The sequence below is a fragment of the Sminthopsis crassicaudata genome, chromosome 2 (genome assembly GCF_048593235.1).
Source record: "Sminthopsis crassicaudata isolate SCR6 chromosome 2, ASM4859323v1, whole genome shotgun sequence".
Lineage (NCBI taxonomy): Eukaryota > Metazoa > Chordata > Mammalia > Dasyuromorphia > Dasyuridae > Sminthopsis > Sminthopsis crassicaudata.
The window spans coordinates 58,279,835-58,305,370 of record NC_133618.1 but is presented as its reverse complement, the minus strand read 5'-3'; the positions used below and the strand labels follow the sequence as shown (position 1 = coordinate 58,305,370).

General features: G+C 35.1%; 1 protein-coding gene across 1 annotated transcript in view; it reads left to right on the top strand.

The window, feature by feature from the left end:
* Nucleotides 1-25,536, top strand: part of NFATC3 (nuclear factor of activated T cells 3) — a 155,392-nt gene that overhangs the window by 119,433 nt on the left and 10,423 nt on the right. Inside the window, 2 exon segments of the mRNA XM_074286373.1 lie at nt 814-1,808; nt 1,810-1,861. Of these exon segments, the coding sequence (XP_074142474.1) occupies nt 814-1,808; nt 1,810-1,861 (1,047 nt within the window).

The window sequence follows — 25,536 nt, the reverse complement described above, 5'->3', positions numbered from 1 at the left end:
CTACTTTCTCTCAGCCAATTATTAAACCATGTCAGATCTCTCTCTCTGTAAGTCTCCCGTCCTTTTCTCTTTCCTCCCACTATCATTGCATACCCTTGCCATCTAATTGGAATAAGGAAATATCCCTCTAAATGGTCTTCATTGTCTCTACTTTCTCTGCCTTTCAACTCATCCTTCATGAAGTCCTTTACTAGACATTCAATACTCTCCTAAGTCTGGCCATACCCTAACCATACATTTCATCCTTTTAGCTTTATCTACACTCTGTACCAGCTGAATCTCACATTCACCATTTGTAACACAACTCTGAAATAGTCTGTGCTTTCCTGTGTCTGTGCCTTTGTTCCTCTTCCTTTCCTTCCACCTGATGAATCCCTAACAGTCCTTTAAATCCCAATTCAAACATCACCTTTTCTAGACTGCTTTCCCTAAATTCCTGAAATAATGGGGTATTTTTATTTCTTGACTTTCACATGGCACATTATTTGCCTATGTATTTACATTTTGTAGTGTAGATTTTAAAAATGATCTCTCTTTATTAGGAATTATTTATGAAATATTTATGAGCTTTCGGAAGGCAGAAGCCTTGCCTTAAATAAATGTTAAGCTTTCATCATAATTTCACCATTGACTGAATTTAAATGAATTGGAGGTAGCAATAGTTGTGCATGTTTTCTTCACCATTTTCAAAGCAAAAGGATTGGAGAGGTTGTACTATATATAATGTTATAGTTCTTATGCTACTAGTAACAAATATCTTAGTTATGTAGCAATTTTGTTGTTTTCAGTTTTGTTTTCTTTTTGTTTTTACAGTTTTGATGAAACAGGAGCATAGAGAAGAAATGGATTTGTCTTCGGTTCCATCTTTGTCTGTGCCTCCGAGTGGCAGTGTTCAAGGCCTGCATACTGTTCGGACACCATCGCCTTCCTCAGATCCAGGGCAGCCACATGACAGTTTATTGCCTAGAAGTCTTGTTTGTCCTGTCCAACAACCATATACATCAATGGTGACCCCCTCAGCATCCCATCTGTCTCATATGCAAAGTAGGAACATCAGTCCTGTCGAAGAATGTCATGTGATGCCTTCTGTGCTACATCAGTCTTTTCAAGCCACATCAGCACCTCCTGTGAGGTCTTCCTACCAGCCTATGCAAACTAATGTTATGTACAATGGACAGACTTGTCTTCCCGTTAATGCTGCCGCCAATCAAGGATTTGATGCAAATTCATTTCAACAGGATACAGCTGTACCCAATTTAATAAATCTTAGCTGTCAATCTCTGTCACAAATACAATTTCATTCTTCAAATTCAGGGTCACTGTCGTCGTCTGCTACAGGAGCAGGACATCCCTTAGTACATACAACTCATTCAGGGCAGTCATTGACTCACCTGCAGCCAGTTGTATACCATTGTTCAAATGTGGGACAGGGTCCAGTTACTTCTCCAGCAAGCCAGTCCTTGGGACAGCCCTCTCCTCAGTTACAGCCAGGAACATACCATACTTCAAACCCTGGGTCTACTACAACTTCTTCACCAACAGCCTCTCATCCCTTGGTCCATTCACCACTATCCGGACCCCCATCTCCTCAGTTACAGCCTATGCCTTATCAGTCTCCTAGCTCAGGACCTGCTTCATCCCCGTCTCCAACAACCATAGCTCACTCTGGACAACCCTCACCTCAAGCACACAGTCCTGGAGTGGGAGGTATTTCTGTATCTTCTTCAATAGTATGTCAGCATAGATGTGATTCATCTTCATTTCCACCTGATGGAGCAGCTGTGAACATTAAACCTGAACCTGAAGATCAGGAAATTGAATTTTGAAACCATTGGTCTCCAGGATATCACATTAGATGATGGTGAGTTAATACATATGATCTTGTCATTCAGACAAATCTAAGACCATCATTCTTGAAAAGTTGTTAGTTGCCTTTCATGCATTTCTGTAGTCTAGGTTTTGAAATACCTTTATTTTTCTTGAAAATTTAATGTTGACAAGCAGTGTTTTTTAGCAGGTAAAGAACTGACTTCAGTGTCAGGAAAACTAGGGCCCAGTGTCCAGCTCTGACACTGTGTGAACCTGGGTAAAGTGGTGTTGTTTTTCAGAATCCAGAATTCAGATTTCTCTACCTTAATTGAGAGTGACTTCTAAAGATTCAGAGAAAGAAAGAGAATACCCAGAGATAGGTAGTTTTTTTTGTGTGTGTGTGTGTGTGTGTGTGTGTGTGTGTGTGTGTGTGTGTGTGTGTGTGTGTGTGTGTGTGTGTGTGTGCATGCGTGTATTTATATTTATGTATGATATAAATCTCTTTGATTAGATATTGGGACAGATTCTTTAAAATCTGCAGAGTCAACACTGTTGTACCACTAATTTTTCACTTACTAGAAAAGAGTTGTATTGTTCTAAATTTCTTTCAGAGTTAATGGGATCTCGGAAATGAATAAGGATGAGGGGGGGGAATCTTGTTACTCATTCAGCATACTCATTGGATAATTTGGTTCATGCCATTTATTAAACTTGTGTCCTCAGTGGAAGTAATAGAGTGTGAAGAGAAACTAGTTTCCAGGTATTTGCTGTCATAGTGACAAGTCAAAAACTTGCTCTTCTCTTGCTATCTTAGCATAAATTGACTTGTTGAAATGTGATTTTATAGGATATATAAACCAGGGAACAAACTGTGAATATCTGTTAAGTCAGTAGAGTCAGATTTTCAGAATAGTTGACAGGAAGGAAAACAATCTGGACTTGGAGTCATGCATGGGTTTAAGTCATTATTTGCCTATGTATTTACATTTTGTATTGTAGATTTAAAAAATGATCTTTGTCTTTATTAGAAGTCTTGCCTTAAATAAGCTCATTTTCCCAGAGTGTGTTGTTTCAAATAAGTGACATCACACTTTTTTGAGTTTGTCTCCTTTTGTAAAATAAAGATAATACTTGCTATGCCTTCCTTGTGAGTATCATGTGGGGTGACATTTTTATTACAGTGCTTGTCTCCTCAAGTATTGAATTTAATTTAAAAAAATATATATTTTTTGAATAAATATATGTGGTGATATAAGCACTTATATAAAACCCAAATTTCAAAATCCAAGAAAATAAGATCTTGAAATATAAAGGGTTTCAATTTGGTGAAATCCATGACATCGAGAAGACTACACCATTATAACTATTTGATCTAACTGAATGTAATTTTTTAGTAACTTGACCTAAAGAACCTGAAGTGTCTTAGAGTATAACCTAAAATAAAACACTGCTCTTTGAACACTATACTGGTGTTATTTCATTTTGATAATCCCTGTTTTTTAAAAGTTAATATTAAAAAGTTAATACCAAACCACTGGATAAATTGTACAAATTAAAGAGAATACTTTTAAAATCTAAATTCAGTACCTTTAAATCCTCTTTGAGTACATTTACTTGGATTGAATAGGCTTTAAAATACTTAAGTAGGATTTCTTATAACTGGGTTTAAAATTTTTTTACATTTTTTAATACTTGGGGAATATAACTTCCATTGAAGTTTTCTGTAATAAACAGAAGAAATCTTTGCATTAACCCTCTTTGATGATTAAATTATCTAATAGGATTAGTCTGTGTGGTGGCTGTTCAGTCATTTGAATTCTTTAGCCTGTGGACCATAACACACCAATACTCTCCCCCAGGTTTTCTTTTCTTTCTTTTATTTTGTATTATAGTTTTTTATTAACAACATATGCAGGGGTAATTTTTCAACATTGTCCCTTGTACTCACTTCTATTTCAACTTTCCCCCCCCCCTTTCCTCCACTCCCTCCCCTAGATGGCAGGCAGTCTCATACATATTAAACATGTTAAAGTATATCTTAAATACAATATATGTGTATACATCTACCAGGTTTTCTTGCTAAAGATATTAGAGTGGCTTACCATTTCCTTTTTCAGTGAATTAAATGAAACAAAGTTAAATGACTTGTCTAGGGTGACACAGCTAGTATGCATCTGAGGTCAGATTTGAACTCAGGTCTTCCTGACTCCAGACCCAGTGCTCTATTCACTGAGCCACCCAGCTGCCTGATAATTATCTACTGATAGGTTAAAAATGAAGGTCACTGGTTAATTTTTATTTTTTGTAACCTTGTAAGTTGTAGTAATTGACAGATTATAGTACTACTCAATGGTGTTGAATCTCTATAATTAAAAAAAAATTAAGATACACCATTGTTTTAAGCTTTTGATTATAAATATTCCTTTGGCCTGGCCTTGAGATGGTGTTAGTGATGATATTCTCTCTCCTACTGTACTTTGCTTCTCTTCTTTTACATAGTTCTCTATCTGGCTGATTTTAGCCTAAAGATCAAAAGCTTCAAAATAACTACATGCCAACTTCAGACATTATTTTGACTGGACATGTCAATAATTGTTTCAAAAGAATGATTAAAAAAAAAAATTCCCCCTTTTTGATTCCAACTTTTTTTAAAAAGTGTAATAGTTGAAATACTTTGAGCCATTAACAGTCTTCATATTTCTAGGATACATGTTTTAGTCCAATGTCCTAATCATGACATATAAGTGACCTTGGATCCTTAAAGGCTAAACCTGCAAAACATAAACACTGTCAGGTTCCACCAAACTGCAAAGGCTTCAAGTACAAGTCTGGTCTCACATGTCAGAGCTGGCTGCAGAGTGAAGAATTTTTTCAGCCGCTGCAATTTTCAGAATCCATATGCTAAATTGGGGGTAGGAATATGGGGGTGGTAATTACTATTATAGGCTCTTAAAGTATTAAGACTATATGTTGAGATTTTTTTATCCAAAAAAATTATTACATAATTATTTGTTGTTGTTTAGTCTTTTTATTTATGTCCAGCTCTTTGTGACCCCATTTGGGGTTTTCTTGGTAAAGACATTAAGATAGTTTGCCATTTACTTCTCAGGTTCACTTTGTAGATGAAGAACTAAGACAAATAGCCCAGGGTCATACATCCCTTAAGGATCTGAGGCCAGATTTGAGGCCATATCCCATCTTTAAGGAAATAATATTTATTATCTCAATATTTTCTAAAGTCATTTAGCAGAAGAACAGTTTGAACTTGAAAGTTATTGTAGGAATGCCCAGATGTTCTTTTTTCAAGTAGAGAAAGAGAAGGAATAGGATATAAAGGGAGGAAATGGGGACCTTTTGGAGTAAAATGTATGAAATTGTCAGTTTTCCAAATAGACCTAAATTTGCTACTTAGAATTTTTTTATATATATACATAATGCCATACTTAATATTTTAGCATGGAAAATATTTCTAGTTTAGAAAATCTTGCTGAACATATTCAAGAAGGTCAGAATTATTCATGTGTTTCATGAAATCAGTATTAGTATTGGTAAAATGCTTAGGTAGGAAATTATTAAACTGGCAGCAATATTACTGTACATTTCTTAACATTCTGAATTCTCATTGTGAATGGAATGCCTTGGGGGGAAAATACTATCTAAATATTAGTGGTCTAGGGAAGAGATCAGCTAAATATGACTTGCAGACCAAATCCTTTAAAATTAACAAGTAAATGCCATTGTTGACAGTACAGAAACAGGTGTCCAATCCTCGATAGTTTTCTGGCCCTTGGTCTAATATTTAACCCTTTAATGGGAAATTTACAAGGCTTATTCCAAATTAAGTCTTAAGATATTAACAAGTTTTGTTATAAACTTTAAGTAATAGTCTGTAAACATTTATTATCTGCCTAACAGTGATAAATGCCGTAGTTACAAATAAAAAAAGAAAGACATTCCTCACCTTCAAGGAACTGATAACCTAATGGGGGAAAGCAGTGCCCAAAAGAAGGCTGTGAAACAATTTGAAGGTGCCTGATCCAAGGTATGAAAGAGTTTAGGCCAAAGAGTAGAACTGGTGGGAAATAGCTGGCCTTTGAACCCTAATAGATTTTTTTGTCCCACCATCCACCCTCCAAGAGGGACTTAGAAGGGTACTAAGGATACTGAACAGGATGATGAATTTATTGGTAAAAAGGTTACATTATCATACATCATCAACTTTAATTTATTCCTAGAATGAGGTTGCTTGTTTCAGTATAGATATATAATTCTTAGGCTATTTCTTAGTGCAGTCATAAGAATTTTTAAAGCTTAATATGTAAACACAAGAAGCTTGATCAGTCAGACTATGAAACACTTATTATTGCTGTCACCTAACTCTGTGCTAAGCATGCCAAGTATAAAGGATTCAAAAAGAATCCAGTCATCCAACACTGTGTGAGGTGTGTAAAGTATAGGAATATTGGAAAGGGTGTAGGGAAGTTATGTTCGGTTATAAAGATCTCTGAATGCCCCACAGATTTTGTATTTGATCCTGGAGATGATAGGAAGCCACTGGGGGTGGCATAATTAGATACCAATTTCAGAACAATCACTTTGGCAGCTGAGTGGAGGATGGAATGGAATGGAGAGGCAGACCAACCAGAAGCCTGTGAAAATCATCCAGGTTTTGAAGACCTGTACCAGGAAGATATAATGTCAGGGGAGAGAAGGGAGTAGGTTAGAACTGTTCAGGGAGAGACTAAGAAAATGATATCTGTTGGAGGAGATTGGGGGTGAATGAGATCAGTTGTTCAGAAATATGTCTTCAGTGGCTTTTTCTATAAAATAGGAAGTTAAGGGAAGCCTTGATGTGTTTGAGGAAGAATGAAAAGGTTTGAGAAAGCCACAGTGGGAAGTGGTATAGAGAATTGATAAGAGAGACAGAGAAGAATTGAATAGTAGTGATTCCCAGTTCGGGTTGTATGATAAAATTTTGTAACAGACTTAGTAACAGTTTTGTGATTTATTTTTTCCACCTTCAATTAGCAGTATGTCTATAGGAACAAAGACAGTTAAAGACAGGTAGGTTGCACAATGGATAGAGCACTGGCTCTGGAGTCAGGAACTTCAAATCCAGCCTCAGGCCTCACTGTGTAACACAGGGCAAGTCACTTAATTTCAAGTTGTTCCTAATTTTAGTTGCATTGATTTTGGTTGAGTGAGACTTTAAATTTTTATTCAATAAAATTTACCTCTCATCTTTTATGATTCTTTCTGTTGCTTAACATCAAGTTTTTTTTCTTGTCTGTAGATCATAAATCATTTCTTCCTTGTTTTTCTAATTTGGTTATGAATACATACCCATACTTACATTTGCTTTTGTGTCTAAATCACACATTTGGAGTTTAACTTGCATATGTTGTGTATATTGTCTAAACCTAATTTTTTGACTAGTTAGTATAGGTTTCCTTTATTATTAGGGAGAGGATACTGGCACTACCATAAGAAATGAGTGGGATGCATTTGGATTTTATGCCATAGTCACTTTCTAGTGTACTCATTCCTTATCTCATATCTCCCTTTCAACAGAAAAAGAGACAGATCTACCTGGCAGAGACCACGTCTGACATTATATGCATCATTTCATTCTATAATAGTCGTGACTCCCCTTTCAGGAGGACAGTATGTTTGATCTAGCCTATGAAACTAATTTCATTTCATTCACTTCATTTGAGTACAGATACTTTTTTTAATGTTGTTTTTGTCTATGTATTGTAGTAATTGTGCATGTTGTTTTCGTAGGTTTTTCTCTTCTCTACATTGGTCTATACAAATCCTCCCTCTTTTCTGAATTCTTCCATTTACTCCTTCTATTACATCAGTATACCAGGGATTTCTTCAGTTATTTCCAGTCATTGGAGAGCATGCTTTTTTTTTTTTTTTTTTTTTTTTTTTTTTGCTATGTGGAATTCAATTTGGCAAACTTTTATTTATTCCTTTGTTGCATTTCATTCCCCAAAGTGTATACGTATTCAGTTTCATATTTTTTGTAGATTAGACCAGATCATCAATAAGCTTAGAACTCCTGGCATCCTTGAAGAAGGTGACACTTGAGCTAAATCTTGAAAAATCTTTTCTGATTCCCCTAGTTTTTAGTTTTCCCTTGCCCCCCCAATCACTGTATATTTATTTTGCATATATTCTGTGAATATTTTTACCCCCCAAGTAAGCTTCTTCAATGTAGAAACTTCCACTTTTTATATCTCTGGACCTAGCATCTATCCCAATGTCTATTGCTAGGATACCTCATGGTTGCTTAACAAATTCTTGTTGAATGAATGATTAAAGAGACAGAAATTTAAAACATAAACTTATTCCCAGTGACTCCTAGTGATAGTTCATTTGAGTCAAATCAGTGCCTCCTTGGCTTCAAAGGAGCTTAGAACATTTAGGGAAAAGCATCCTATCCAGGGTTTACAAGGCAAATTCATTTTATTTAGACAATCATTCAAAAATTGTTGCCTTCAAAACAATCTGAGAGGCTGTCGTTATTACAACAGTGTTGCTTTTACTCAAATCCTTTTTGGAGCTCTCATTTTGAACTTATTTTCCATGTTTTCTACTATGTATTTTTTTTCCTAATGTCATTGCCTAACCTTGAATAATCTACTTTATATTTATCAAGTTAGCAATGAATTTTCATTCAGTGCATATTGGGGAACTGTGAATTTTTGTAAGACTATGAATTATACAATGTGGTGACTTATGCCACCTTTTTCTTGGAATAATAATACCAATAATAAAAATATTATTGTCTATAATAGATTTAGTTTTAAACATTTTAATTATGATTCTAGAGCTTTGAATTTAGTCTATCTTGGACTATTTTGGTCTAAGATATACTTATATATAATACAGACAAACTTGTGTAAAATCCAACTAAGTCCTGATGCAGCTTGTTAGGGACAGTTCTTTGCCTGCCATATTCCCTCTCTTAGATCACAAGCTAACCAAAATCACAGCTGCATCCCTACTGTAGAAGTAGAGTTGTGTTAAATATAGCCTGCCATGCTGTTGAAATGAAAGTTGACACTTCACTACTGAAGGTTGTGTGTAATCAAAGTCAAAGCTAAATATATTTCACTAAATTTGTCTGGTGTAGTTATGGTGATTCTTGACATAAACATAGCTGTTTTGGCATTGCATGTACCTAATAAGCAAAATATGAAATATATATTATATTTTTCCCTTAAAAACTCAGTAACCTAAACACTAGACAATTATATCATTAATGGAAATGTACATCATGGGAATAATATAGTGAGTGGACTTATAGAGTGTTGGAGCTAAGAAGAGGCATATAGATAAACTTATTCCCATCCCCTCATTTCTAGGTAGAGAATCTAAGGCCCATAGATGAGAAATGAACCATTAATAAATAGTATTTGCCTCCTTATTTAAATGGTAGGATTTTTCTCTAAATGTAACTTTTAATGCAAGTTACAAACTTTAGCTTTAGCTGAATCTTTATCTTGAGTACCTAGTGATAATATGAAATACGTTTTATTATGGCAAAGGAATTCAGGCTATATAATGAGAAACTGATTTCTCTTGCAAAGCAGGTGAAGCAATGTAGCCATAGTAGAAAAAGAACTAAATTTGGAGTCAGAAGAGCTGTTTTTAATTTTGGCTTTGCTACTCAATACTTGTATGACTGGGCAAGTTATTTAAACTTTTGGGGCATTAGTTGCCTCACCATTGATTGGGAGATTATATTAAATGCTCTCCATGGCTTTTCCTGTTTCTGCATTTCCTAGGATTGCGTGATTCTGTGAAAACAAGCTTATTGTTGTTCTTTTTAAAATTATCTAATTTGCTATTACCTGTCCATTCAGAGTATGATTGTTGAGTTTGTTTTGTTTTTTTTTTTTAACTTCAGCAGAAAAAAAGTCACCAAGCCATGGCCTTACATTTTTGGGGCTACGCTACCTCAGGAGAATTGCAACAGAGGCAGAAAATGGCAGGGGAAAAAATGCCTTCCCTGAGGGGCAGCTAGAGGGCACAGTGGATAGAGCACCAGACCTGGAGGACCTGAGTTCATATATGGTCTCAGACACTTAACACTTCCTAGCTGTGTGACCTTGGGAAAGTCCCTTAAACCCCAATTGTCTCTCTCCCCCACCTCCTTCCCCCCCCCCAAAAAAAAAGCCTTCTCTGGGTAGGTAGTACCTTTTGAACATGTTTTCATTTTCAGCTCAATAGCAAATCAAAATGCTCGTTGTTTTCCCATGGTAAGCAGATCAGAAACAATACCTGTTCATCCTTGGAATAATAGAAAAGGCCCCCTCCATTACACATGGTCCTACCTTCTGCTATATATCATGGTGCCTCTCACCTTCTGGCTTATTCTATAAGATTATCAGTCAATTACTGTGCATGCTGGGCCAGACCAGTCCCTTATTACAGTTACAAGACTTACAAAATTAAAGCTTGCAGTACACTAATCACAGCGACAAGTTAACCACATGAAACACGCAGAACAATTAAATGTTTAAGGAAGAGATCTTTGTGGGGTGAGCAAGAGTCGGCAAAATCCAGTCTGCATTTTTATACCAGCCTGTAAGCCAGGAATGGTTGTTACTTTTATTTGGAAGTTTTATCATTTTTAAAATTTAAAAAAAAAAAAAAAGATTCTTAATTCATAGCCTTTTTATAGCCACAGGTCTGTGGATCACAGTTTGCCAGGCCCTGGACTAAAGGAAGAAATTGTAAAAATCTAATAGGAAAATTCCAGAAACCCTAGGAAGGTTTCCCTCTAAACCAAGGATTTTTAATCTGAAATTTGTCAATGGATTTCAGGGAATCTGCAAGCTTGGTTGGAGAGAGAAAAAAAAATTATGTAAAAAGTAGATTTTGCATATTGGATCACAATAATGGAAGGGCCCTCCTTTAGATAATTTTACTTTTTTTTAATTACCTCTTATATCCCATATTTCCTATGGGAGGGAATAGAAGTTGAAAATAAGGGGTTTCATACTGGACATATCCATTATTCAGGAAATCCTATGCTTATATGATCTTTTTTTTTCTGTGTTCTTTCTTGGGATGAGAAGCATTTATTAAGCCCTTATTATAAGATAAGCACTGTGGTAAGTGCTGACATTACAAATAGAAAGACAAGACAACTGCTGTTTTCAAGGAGCTCTAGCTCTAAATGGGAAAGACCCAGCACATGTCAAAGTATTCAGATACAGGGCTGGTGGAGCAGGGTCCTTGTGTTTCATCAGCAATCTGGAGCATATAGTGACCAAGCTGAGAATCAAACCAGTAATGTTCTCCACGTTACCTTTCCTGCTCATTCAGGTGATTTATCTAAAAGTTGGAAGTAAAGGGCTTCTATCATAGGAATAGGGAATGACTCTTCTGTCCCCAAATTGTGCCATATTTTTCTTAAAACAAATGTCACAATGTCTTTGTGAAGAGGGCCAACGATTTATATTGTAATGGTACAGATAGTTGAATATCATAGAACAACAAAATGAAAGACTAGACACTTAAGAACTCTAACAATAATGAACTAATAACAGAGAAGACTGATTTCTACTGTGCTGACTTATCCTGGCAATCCAGAGTGGCACAAAAGGATTTATTTTTCTCTTCCTCCCTCACAAAACTCACATGTGGAAAACAAGAAGGCAAAAGCTTATTGTAGCTGGCACTGCCATGTGGCAGTTGCCATATCACTGAAGACTGAAGATTGGGAAAAGGAAAAGGGAATAAGCATTTATATATGATGCCTTCTATGTTTCAAAGACTCTCCTAAGTCCACACATTTCAGAAAACCATTGTTGGCTCCATTTTATATATAGAATTACTTAGATCATTTTTATTTTTTAAGGATAAATATTTGCAAAAAGGAAACATAGTGAATAGAAATTGGCCCAGGAGTCAGGGAGACCTGAGTTAAGTCCTGCCTCTGGCATTTTTGTGTGACTGTGGATGAACATTCAAATCTTACCATGCTTGCTTCCGTAAATAGTGTGACTTTTGGCTGGTTAAACTCTCTTATCTTACTTTTCTCATCTATAAAATGGGACTAATGATACTACCTTCCTCACAGACCTGAGGATCATAATAAAGTCATATGTGTAAAACCCTTTACAAACTACAGATCTATATGGATTTTAGCAATTATGATTAACTTCTCAGTGTCCAAATTGCTTCTTGACACTATATTGAATAAATTGTGTATCTGCATTTGTGAATGCCATTCATTCCCTGACACAAGTAAAATTACTACCACCAATCCCTTCAAACCCCATCCCACCCCCAATTTGCACATAGGGTTTCTTAGGGTATTTTAACTTTAAAAAAATTATTATCTATTATCCAGGGAATTCAATCTCCATCTAAATTGAATTTCAATCTCCATTAGAATAATATCGTTTTAAACTGGAGAAATACCTTTGATAAATAAGAAAAGTCAATAATAGTCAACTATTATTTCCTTCCTCTAGAAGGATCCACAAGGTCTCTTGTGTAGTGGAAAAAATACCGAATGTGCAGTCAGAAGAGATTGAAATTGGAATTTCCATGGTCTGAGGGTGGACAAGTCAACTCTTCATGATACCAAAAGATGGCAGTGCTTCTCGTAATTCTTTCTTATGATTGTTGTGGATCAAATGACTTAACATATATAAAACATTTTGTAAATGTTAAAATAGTGCATGTAAATGTCACTTCTCATTTTTTATCATGACCTAGGAACAGTTACTTAAACTGATGTCATTCTGTTGAGAGTGCTAATTAGCAAATACAGAATTACTAAATCCCTATCATTAAATATGATAGAACAACCAAGATTCTTTATAAATAAAGGATGAGTCCAATTTAAAATGAACTAAATATGAAATTCTCTGTGAGTTCTTCATCAGGCAAGGCACTGTAGTAAATGACCATACTTTGTGGTTTGCTCCATTCAGTAGCTATGTCTTCTTCTCTGACACAGACCATTTTATTTCTGACTTGGAATACCAGCCATCAGGTTCAGCCAAGAAATGGATTCAACACAGTCAGCTCTCATATCCAACTCCTTTCTGGAGAACGTAGAAGGGTGAGTGTTTATTAAACTGCTTCAGTTTTTGTGTGCACAAATCTGGTAATTGCATGCACAAATCAGGTAGTTAAGCATGCAATTACCTGATTTGCATGCGCAGAAGTGAGGGTGTGCATGTGCAATAGTAAGTATATCTTTTTGCAGTTTTATCCTTTGTCCTGATAGCTAAAATTTAACTGAGACTCAGCTTTTAAAACTAACTACATTGAACTTCTTAAGCTCTCCTTAAATTATAGTTCAAGTTTGAACTACAGGCAAACACTTGCTATGATTTATTAAACTAAGCTGAGGGCAATCCAATTAGTTTTTTTTCCAGAGCTTAGGTTAAAAGTTCTCAGAACCAGGGCAGTGGACTAAGCATCAGTTCAGAAACCCAGCAGCAGCACCTGTGACTATTACCTGAAGTTATTTGCTCTGTAATTGAAGATCTGATCATCAGTATTTTCCTCTAAAATTAAAAGGTGAGATTAGAGCTCCATCTGTGACATCTTGTGAAGTTTTAACTGCCTCTGTGAGCTAATAAGGTGTGTGAGCTTAACCTAGTCTAGGCTGAAAGATGAATACGATTTTGGAGAAGTGTGGCAGTGTGAAGTAAGAATGATATTTTTAAAAATTATGACTCCCAATAATTTTCACCTTTTTAGAAGAAAACTTTGCTTTGTATTTGACCTATTGGCAAACCTAAACTCTTTGAAGCTAAAGCCTATATGTTGGGTGGTTCTAGCCAAGGAGTGTTTTCTTTTCTGGTAGTGATTATCTGTCCTTTTATACTCTCCCAAAGCAAGACCCTAGCTGATACTATCAGAATAGATTTCTTTGGTTTTGTTTTTTACAGTGCCATTTGAGGCTTAATTAACTTATTAACCAATTAACATTATTTTGTTTTGTTTTGTTTTTTTAAGTCATTTTAGTAGAGTGGATGATTAGAGTCACTTCCAACAAATGAGAAAACAAATCTAGCAGCATTAGTGATGGAGCTGGATCTATAACCCAAGTCTTTTGATTTCCCATCCAGCCCTCTTAATCCTTGAATTTCATTTATTTCCTATTAGGTAGTTTGTTTTAAGAAGATGGTATACAAAAAAATCTTACCAAATACAAATCAAACTAAAGTTGTACCATACCTTCTTCATGTTTAACTTTTCCTTTATGAACTCTTTGAATATTTTTTTAAGGTTTTCTGACATACTTCACACTTCATGTTTATTTTTAGTAAGTGCATTGTCATCAGAAATTCTTGCCCAAATTCAACCTGCAGAGTTATATTTTGTGATGTCACAGACTTTAAAAAGTAACCAGAAAGTCATCTCTATACTTTTTAAAATCAGTGTTCAAGTTTGCTTTTCACCAGCAGAATGATCCTCTGATCTTCTGTTACTGTAGTCAATTAGCTGAAAAGTCATCTGCTAGTTCTCTTAGGAAGTAAACGAGTACTGGAAATTCAAAGCAGAGGGATAGCTTCAAATCACTTATTTTGTAATTCCTTTGGTAACAAACCAAGGTAGTAATATCTTTTTTTTTTTCATGGTTGGATTTTATCTTGATTTCCATACAAGTTTTTCTTTTATATCTATTATATCTATTTAATTGTAGATAAATAAAAGATATTAGTCCTATAGCAACATCCTGAGCTATCTTAGGACAATTTTCTGGGATGGATCTTAAATCCTAAACTCTAAAACAGGACAGCTGCATGTGTGTTTGGAAGGTTGAAGATGGGGCAGATCAGAGTCCAAACTCCCATCTATTTCCCTAGGGTGTTTACAATGGGAATTTCTTAGTACTTTTAAGGTGAGAGAAACAAAATCCTTTTTTCTTACCTCTTCACTTTAGGAAGTTGTTGGAACCTTTAGGCTTTTGCCTTATCAGTTCAAGAACTATGTTTTTATAATAGCTTTCTAAAGATTTGGGAACAGCTGCAGATGGTAGAGGTCTTTTATGGGCCTAGATTCCCAACTCAACACTCTCTTGATTTTTTTGTCGTGATCTTTAATTCATTAGGTGATCATTTTCAGTAATTTTCCATTATTTGTCAAATTCCTATGCTACCAGAGACCCAGCTTTCCTTACTTTATCCTTATCCCCTTGGTGGTTCTTCATGCTCTCATCTTATGATCATCATGACGCTTCTCTTGGGGCTTGTCATCATCTTTCCCAGGATGTGAAAAGGACATAAAGGGACCTTGTCTTCCCATTCCTACTTGAGCTAATTCTCTTCCTTCTGTGAGTTCCTAAGATCCCTTGGTTCTTTCCCTTTCTAATTATAAGTACAATAATGATTCTCTCCTCATACTTAGTACCTCGGGATATGTAATTTTGACCACAAAAAAGTACGTAGGCATAAATTTCAAGTATATATCTATTAATCACGTTTGCATAGTTTGAATGTGTTTAATGTCACAGAAAAACCATTGAATTTGTAATCAGAGAGCCTTGGTTAAAATTTTAGCTTTATAGCTTCTTAGTAGTGACCTTAACTAATGTCTTTAAAATTTTCTCATCTTTGAGATTAGAATAATATTTGTGTCACCTACCTCACAGGGTTGTTGTGAGGCTCAAATATACATAAAACACTTTGTAAACAGGAAAGTGTTATGTGAATGTCAATTACTGTTATATATTCTATTAAAGAATTCTGTGTACACCACAAAAGAGTATGGTGTGGTGAAACAGCTAGGACTTCAGATACAGGAAGATTTAAATTTAGTCCAGTCTTTGACACCTGCTGACCAGTATTGCCACTTAAACTCTTCAGTGACTCAGTAGTACAAGAGACCATTCTTGATGCAAATTAAAGCACGAATCTGGATCCAAGCAATAACCAAAAAAAGGTGTAAGCTATAGAAGAAAAATTTTATATCTGTCTAAAATTGCCTAATGAATGCCCAAGAGGGTAGCTTTATAGTATAGTAAAAAGAACACCAGATTTAGGTTGAAAAGAACCTGAGTTCAATTTTAAATCTAACTGCTAATTGCTTTCCATGTGACCTGGCAAGTTGCACCACTTCTCTAGGCCTTAATGATCTTGCCTGTAAATTTAAGGAGTTTAGATTAGACTGGAACATTAAGATAGATATTGTTTATATATGAATGCTCCATAAATACTCTAGACATAAATCCTCTTGACTTAGAACTGGAACATTTTTTTCATAAAAACATTGGAAAAGTTAATAAAAGTAAAGATCCTATCTGATAATTTTTTCAGTAAGCAAATATTTATTAAGTAGTCTATTAGAAGGTAAAATTTCAAGTAAAAGATAAAATCTTAAATAATAGAGGTCAATCTGATTGCCATGGTTTTTGATAACAAATTAAATTAATTTAGTTAGTTAATGTGATTGTGCTATAGTATTTTCTATTTGTAGAATGCTCTTTCCCCGCCATTGCAAATTTCTGACTTTCTAGAGCTCAGTTGCTTGGGTCACACCTACCAAAAGACTGGGAGTTTCATGAGAACTCTCTCCTGTCTGTTCATCCTCTAGTACCTAGCACAAGGTTCTGGCATCAGAAAATTGTGAAAAAATAACAATCAGAATTTGATTGATATACATAAAGGACATAATTTAAGCAATTGAAGCTGTGAATAAATAAGTAACCTTCATATAGATCTTGAAAGTTTGTAAATTGCTCTACTTATATTGCCTCATTTGAATTTCACAACAACCCTGTGACATTGGTGGCAAATGTAATATTATTTTCTCCAATATATAGATGAGAAAACTCATCTCAAAAAAAAATCTTAAATGATGGTCACACAGCCAGTAAGTATCAAAGAGAAGATCCTAATCCAGGTCTTCTGACTCATACCAGCACTGCACAACATTGGGTCATTCATTTTGATACTTTGTTCATCAACCTAAAAATCCATCTTGAGCTTGCTTGGAAGGGGGCCACTGTGTTGGTGTATTATTTCTCCATTTTAAAGCATTTGGAAGTATTTTAAACAGTCTAATAGGTATTTTGGTATAGTAGGGGAAGATTAGATAAATTAAAATGGGAAGCTATCACTTAGTGGATCTTCTTTCTACCTCTCACCTTGCCTCAATCTTTCCTTCTTAGCAGTTGCATCCTGAGATTACTACCCCTTCCTTCAGAGGTACTTTTGTCTTGAGGTCACTTTCTCCACAAATTTAATCTTTCTTAAAATTAATTTGAGGACATATTTCATATAGCTTTGCTACCTCAGATATATTTTGTAAAGTTTACCCTAGGTCCCAAAATTACTAGATATAGCTTAGGCTCTTTTAGTCTCGTTTTCTTTTTGTGTAAAAGGAGAATAATATATTACCCACTTGACAGGACTTTGGTGGAAAAAAAAAAGCTGAGTCATAAAGTGCTATATAAATATAAGATATCAGGAGGAAGATTGGGAAGATCTTGGAAATGATATCTGTACTAGAAGAGCCAGACTCCAAGGAACTTTGTAAATCAAACTAAGAATGAGTTTAATTTAATTTGATTCTCATGGCTGAGTTTACAAAGGCTATGTCAACAGAACTCAAACTCTGGCAGGTTCTACCAAATAGGAAAAGTTCTGCATATAGTCTCAGCAATAGGCCAGAGGTCCAGGTCTATCTAGATATGGAAAAACTCGTTACCAAAAGGGTAGCTGTTAAAGGTGGGATTCCTCTTTGCCATATTCACAATGATTATTATTTAATAAGTTTTTAGGAGTTGTAATTTACACTGGTGAAAGGAACAAATACCTATACTGAATAAGATCATGGTGCTTTTGAAATAATGAAGTATGTAATTTTGGAGAAATACATTTAAGAACCTAGGTCAGCTAAAATAGCGAGCTTTGCAGGAGAGACATGGAAATATTAAGGAGCAACAAAGGCAGTCCTGCAGCATTTGATCACTTTCTAGATGTTCTCTCCCCTCCTGTTCTTCCTGATAACTGCTCTTTGATTCTTTTCCTGTCTATGTACTCTGAAACTCTTCTCTGGGTTTTCTACCCTCTGACCATGACTTCCATCAATTCATTTGAATGCTGATTGCTCTCAGATCTATATATCAGGCTCACTCTTTCACCTGAGCCTCTAGTACCATATCATTAACTTCCTATTTGACCTCTGATAGAGTGCTAGTAGGCATTTCAGATTCAGCACGTCCAAAACTGAACTCCTTCTCTTTCCCCAAAAAACAATCCCTTTTCCAAATTTAATTGTTTGGTCAGTAGTATCATTGTCCCACATTCACAACCTCAGAATCATTCTTGACTCCTTACTCTTACTTCAGTTATTTAACAAGTCTTATCAATCCTACCTTCATATATCTTGCATCCATCCCTTTTCTCCACACAACCAGAGTCCTATTTCAGCTCATCATTCTCACCCAAATCTTTTCAATATCTTCCCACTTTGTGTCCTTGCTTCCAGTCTTTTTTCTTTCAAATTACACAGATGTCACATAAAATTGATATTCCTAAAGCACAGTTCTGACCATGTCACTTTCCTTCTCAAAAACTTTCAGTGGTTCCTATTTTCCTTTTGGATGAATTACAAGCTCTCTCTCAATCAGCTTTTAAAGCTTTTTTCTATTTGACTCCAGCCTTTCTTCCCAGGCTTACTATACCTAGCAATCTTATGTTTCCCCTTCTTATCTCCGTCCTTACCATTCTTGTCAGATTATCTTGCTTGTTCCTTTACAGGACTTTGCATTTTCTGCTTCATGGTTTTACCCTGTACCTGGAATATACATCTTCCCCACTACTATCTACCTCATAGAGAATCTAAGCATCCTTTCAAATTCCACTTAAATGCTACTTCCTACAAAAAACTTATCCCAGTCCCCTCAATGGTAGAGACATATATTCCCTTGCCAGTAAACATCAGTGACTCCTTTATCATCTCCAGTATAAAATGTAAACCTTACCCATTTGTTGTTGTTGTTGCATTTAAAAATTTTCTAATCAACCTACTTTTTAAAGTACGTTATTATACCTTCCCATAGACTGTGGTTCGGCCAAAATGGCCTTTTAAATGTTTCTCATGCATAGTATCCCATCAGCCATTCCTATGACTTACTCTCCCTCGTGCTTGGAATATATATTCTTAAGTTTTCTCACTTTTTCTCTTAGAATCCTTGTTTCCTCTAAGGCTCAACTTGAGTACCACCTTATATATTAAACCTTTCCTGATCACCCTAGCTGCTGATGCCTTTCCCCTAATTACCTTGTACCCATTTTATGTGTGTATCTGTGTGTATACACATACATGTTTTCTTCCCTGACACTTTCATAGTGAAGGTGTTTTTTACTTTTATCTTTATATTCCCCTATTTCCTAGGCTAGCATAATACTTGGCACATAAATATTCAACAAACATTTGATTGATTAATAAAATAAGCCAATAAGTAGTACCTTATTTTCACATCAAGAGATAAGTAAATGGGAAGCTGGGTGGTTTTTTTTTGTTTTTTTTTTTTAATCTTGATCCAGAAGACTAAGGAGAAAGTTGTCAAGTCTTGTGGCCTTACTGTTGCAGAGTAGGGAGACATGATGATGGTCCATGACCATGCTAGCAAACAGATCAGTTGGAACAATGCACGCTGCTTCTGTAATCCTAAATCTTTGGCAATCCTGATTGAATTCATCAGTTTTTTTTCTCATCCTATATCTTATTTACTGATCCAGTACTGACCACTTACCTGAATTTTCTCTCTGGAAATAAACTGGTTTAAGTCTCAACTCCTTACATTTTGCCTCTCTGAAAAAACTTCAGTACCAGTCAGTACTGTCTTTTTAGTTTGTGCTTATTTAAATCCTGATTCCAATTTTCCCTTTCCCTCGAGATAAAATTTTTCATCCCACTTCCAAGACTCTTTTTCATCCCTGCCATATTTGATATAACAAAACATATCTGAGCATTGACAGAGAAAACACTGATGAAATGAAGAAATGAGTTGCCTTGAGATTTTCTTTAAAGTTTATTCCCAGAGAAGTTCAAAAGTCTGAATTCCTAACCACCCACCCCACTGAACCCCAGGGACCAGAAGTATAGTGATCTTCAGAAGGGGAGAGGCATTAGAAAAAAAACATGGATTTAAGTTAATTTGGACTTAACAATCAGTTACTAATTATAAAGACCATGTGATTTAGTGAAAAGAGTTCTGGACTGTTGTAAAAAAAAAAAATCATCTGATCCTGTTTATTACACTTACTAGTTTTGTAACCCTGGACAAGTCACTGAAGCTCTCTAAAATGTATTCTAACCTATATAGTAGAGGTGATGAAAGTATTTATCAAAAAAGTTAGTTTAGAGGATCATTTGAAATAATGCATGTAAAATATTTTGCAAACTTTTAAGCACGATAGAAATGTCAGCTCTTAGTAATAAAATTTGCTTTCTCACTATCCTTATAGGAATGTTTTTGTAGTGAGGAGTTTTGAAATGAAAATTTTTATCTTTTTAAAAATTCATTATTATTTGTTCCATGGCAGTTCTCATAAGTAACTTAAGTGGCTATAGAATTAGAGATTTCAGAATTCATGATGTTTTTAATATTCTAATTTTTTTTAAGCAAAAAAAATCTCCATTAAAAATAGCAAAAAAACAAAAACAAAAAACAAAAAACGACTACATGGAACCATGTATCTCTATTTCATAATGCTTGCTTTTAAAAAAAAAAAAGTAAATTCTATAAATTAATTTCAGAACTGTCCTGCTTCTCTGTACTTCTCTCTGAACTTCCTTCTTTTCTTATCTATGCATTTTAAAGAAATGTCCTAGTACCTCTAGCTCCCTCCCATGAAAAGGGAGGGAAGACAGACCTTTGTAAATAATAATAGTCAAGCAAAATGAATATTATTACTAGTCGTTTTTTTAAAATATTTTTTTAAAACTTAAATACTAAATAGAAAAAAAGGGAAAGAAAGAAAAACATTGGCATAATAGAACATAATACTGCTCAAAATATAATAATAAATTTCCATTTCAAGAAAGCATATGGAATAATAGAAGGCATTGTTCAGAAACATTTTTTTTTGCTTCCTTGTAGGTTTTCTTTTGTTTTCTGATATATACTTTTTGCTTTATTCTTTCCCGCCCCTTTTCTCTTCCCTTTCCTCACTACCCCCAAGTAGGCTACAGTTAAGCATAATTATATTTATGATGATGTTGTTTTTAATGCACATATTTATATACACGCACTCCTAAACAAATATATCTAAAACAATATTAATATGGCTAACACATAATGTAGATTTCTCTCTTTTGGTTGAATCTTTTTTTAAAATAATAATTTTTCAAAATACATGCAAAGATAGTTTTCAGCATTCACCCTTGATTTCCACATTTATCATACTGCACAAGAAAAATCAGATCAAAAAAGGAAAAGAATGAGAAAAAAACAAGCAAGCAAGCAACAAAAAAAAGGTGAAAATACTTTGTGATGATAAATAAATAATAATAATAAATAAAAGTAATGTGATCGCACATTCGGTTCCCCCAGCCCTCTTTCTGGATGTAGATGGCTGTCTTTATCACAAATTTATCGGATTTAACCTGAATCACCTCATTGTTGAAAAGAACCAAGTCCATCATAGTGGATCATCATATTGATTGAATCTTTTTAAATTTTGACTTTGAGATCAGTGATTACTTTTTTTTATTCCAATAAATTCTGTTCCTAATCATTGTTATTGTGTTTTGTGTATATCTCATTTCTTATCCCTGCTAACTCTTATACGTTACTTATTACTTCTCCCCTAACTTGCTTTGTTATTATTTAATCTGTCCCTTTTCTCCCTCCCTCTTTTGCTATCTTCCCCCATTCTTTACCTCTCTTTTTATCCTATTCCCATTAATCTACTGTATTATCCCACTCCCATTAATTTATATACCTTTTTATAGCTTATCTTATCCTGTTCCCTCCTCTTCTTGTATAAAACCCTCTAAAATTTATCTGGGGATATATATAAAATTCCCTTTTTAACCTTTTCTTTTTTTATTTATTTATTTTTATTCATTTTTCCAAATTATCCCCTCCCTCTCTCCACTCCCTCCCCCCAATGGCAGGTAATCCCATACATTTTACATGTCTTACAATATAACCTAGATACAATATATGTGTGTAAATACCATTTTCTTGTTGCACATTAATTATTAGCTTCCGAAGATATAAGTAACCTGGGTAGATAGACAGTAGTGCTAACAATTTACATTCGCTTCCCAGTGTTCCTTCTCTGGGTATAGTTATTTCAGTCCATCATTGATCAACTGGAAGTGAGTTGGATCTTCTTTATGTTGAAGATTTCCACTTCCATCAGAATACATCCTCATACAGTATTGTTGTTGAAGTGTACAGTGATCTTCTGGTTCTGCTCATTTCACTCAGCATCAGTTGATGTAAGTCTCTCCAAGCCTCTCTGTATTCCTCCTGCTGGTCATTTCTTACAGAGCAATAATATTCCATAACCTTCATATACCACAATTTACCCAACCATTCTCTAATTGATGGACATCCATTCAACTTCCAGTTTCTAGCTACAACAAAAAGAGCTGCCACAAACATTTTGGCACATACAGGTCCCTTTCCACTCTTTAGTATTTCTTTGGGATATATGATCCCAATAACAGCAGTGCTGGGTCAAAGGGTATGCACAGATTGACAACTTTTTGGGCATAGTTCCAAATTGCTCTCCAGAATGGCTGGATTCTTTCACAACTCCACCAACAATGTATCAGCGTCCCAGTTTTCCCACATCCCCTCCAACATTCATCATTATTTGTTCCTGTCATTTTAGCCAATCTGACAGGTGTATAGTGGTATCTCAGACTTGTCTCCTTTTTAACCTTTTCTAATATGAGTAGGATTCTATACATATCAGCCCTTCTCCCCAGTCTAATTCCTCCGTGTCAATTCTTGCTCTTGCATACCATTCACATAACATAATTACAGTTTTTACTTTTTCCTGCACGGTTTTACTTTTTAGAATCATATCATACTGAGTTCTGCCACAATTTTTTCTTTTGAAACTATCCAATTTCTAATGACAACGTTAAACATAGATTTTTCATGTCCCTGTGTAAAACCGAAACAATTTGTCCTTAATTGGGTCTCTTGAAATTGATATTCGATGCTGATTTTCTATTAAGTTCAGGTTTGTTTGTTAAAAAATCCTGATAATCTGACAGTTCGTTGAATTTGTATCTGTGTCTGTTACCTCTCTTTCCAAAAAGTGGGTAATCTGCTACTTCATCCTTTGGATGCAGGTAGGTTTTTCAGTTAAAATGTTTCAGAATTGGCTTTCTTTATAGTGTCACTGCCCCTGCATATATTGTTCTCTGGGTTTTGCTCACTCAAGAATCTCTGAGACCATCTCATTTGTTATTACTAAGGATTAATCAATGTCCCATTACATTTATATAACACAAATTATTTTTATCATTTCCCCAGGTAAACTAAAGCACTTCTTAGATTAAATTCTACTTATTTTCTTGTCTATTTAAAATTTTCTCTTCAAGATGAGGAAGTTTGTTTGATAACAGCTATTCCCATTCTTACTATCTTCCTCTTAACAGCCTTCTACCTCTAACCTTTTTTAATCCCTGACTTGATGGACACAGGAGTTGACTGGTTCCATTTCCAACCTGTGCTTGTTCACCCCTTCTCAGGCATCTCAGGCATCCTAGTAGCACCCTGTTCCTGTGGGGCTCTCCATATTAGTCCTGAAATTAGTATAGATATTAAATTGGTTTAGCCCACTTGCTGCAGCTCAGAATTTGTTTGCCAACCTAATTTTTCCAATAGCAGGAATTATCTGTGTGTACTATCATTTTCCCCTAGATCTCTGATGTTCAGAGTGTTGGATTTTCAGGGGTTCTCTCTGGTATCTCAGGAGAGGGTGCTAGAAACCCCTCAGAGCCCATGGGCTCTTAAGTTGCATGCAGGTCTCTTGCACTCCCAAGTTTCCTATCCCAGGGTTTTCTGACTCTTAGATTTTCTTGGAGGAGCTTGCTGCCTTCAGATGTAGAAACTGATGGATCTTACAAAATCCTGGAAGTCTGTGGTTATACAAGTTATTTCAGCCTAAATGTCAGCTGAGGAAGTAAAATTAATTAGTACCATCCAGTTTTGTCAGGTATATAATGTTAAATAGAACTGGAAGGGACCCTAGATAACAACTTCTAATCCATTTCCTTCATTTTGTAGAGAAGGAAGATTATGATCTAAACAGATCAAATGAATGCCCCTTTTGTCTTACAGGGAGGACCAGTATCAGCCAGCCATAGGATATTTATCCCACTGTACCAGGCTAGCTCAGAAAAATCTATTCTTTATTTGGCCATTATAATTCCTCTGACAGTTACTGAGGGAGTTGTGCAATATTGAGTAGTCTCTATCATACAAATCAATCTTCTCACCTACTCTAAATACTTAATACATAGTACAACAATCAGACAAGAACACCAAAAAATGAGCTAGCAAAAATCTTTTTTGTTCTTTGAAGTAATCATATCCATTTACTGTCTTGAAAATGGAAGCAGTGGATCACTTAGTTTGGCTGATGTAGCTCTTTCAAAGGTTTATTTAATAATTGTTACTTGAGGAACATTTAACTTTTGGTATTCTAATTGAGATACTTGTCATTATTGATACTCCTCTGAAAGAGCTGAATCATATCATTACTGACAATGATATTTTATATATATATACACACACACACACACACACAATAAAAGTGTAAAAGAAGCAAAAAGGTATAAATTGTAGATAAACAAAAGAATGGTTCACAGGTTCTTCTTAGTCAATTTTTTAAATTAACAAGAATTAATTTAGCTTGACCAAAGCAATTAAGAAACATTGTTGGAGGACACTTACTTAAAGTGAATATCCTTCCTTTCTGTTAAGAAGTAGTAATCAAAAATGGAAGATAAATGTATTGTTAGTACAAAACAACTCTTGTATTAAGTGATAGGTAAATCAACACAAAATGTTTCAATAAAGTTTCTGAAGGCATCTTGATTGAGGCAGCTAAGTAGCAGCACAGTGGTTAGAGTGCTAGACTTGGAATCAGGTGGACCTGCGTTCAAATCTGCCCTCATACCCTCAGTTGCTGTGTGACCCTGGGCAAATGATTTAATCCTGTTTGCCTCAGCTTTCTCATCTATAAAATGGGCTAGAGAAGGAAATTGTAAGATTCTGCAGTGTCTTTGCCAAGAAAACTTCAAATCAGGACATGAAGAGTTGATCATGACTACAACAACAACAATAAGGTCATTTAAATTCCTAGTACTTAAGTCTGTCAATGACCAACTCTGTGACCTTGGGCACCTGTAAAATGAGAGGATTTAATCTAGATACAATGGAGAATAACTATAACATAGAAATATAGGAAAAAGAAATCCCATGTTTTCAAAGGCCTGTTACCCTTTGGGTATCAAAATTTAGTTAACCAAACAACAGGAGGAGGCAAATTTGACGCTTCACAAATGTCATTGAGACTTAGTGGAATGAAATCCAGGGCCAGGAAAAACATGATTGTTTTAAGGAAAGGGGTAGTTCTTTGTGTATTTTAAATAAAAATGCTTATTGATATTCTTTGTTTTCACATCACCTTCATTTCTCAATATATTCCTCTTCTCTTCCCCCTTCTGGAGAGCCATTCCTTAAAACAAGGGGCT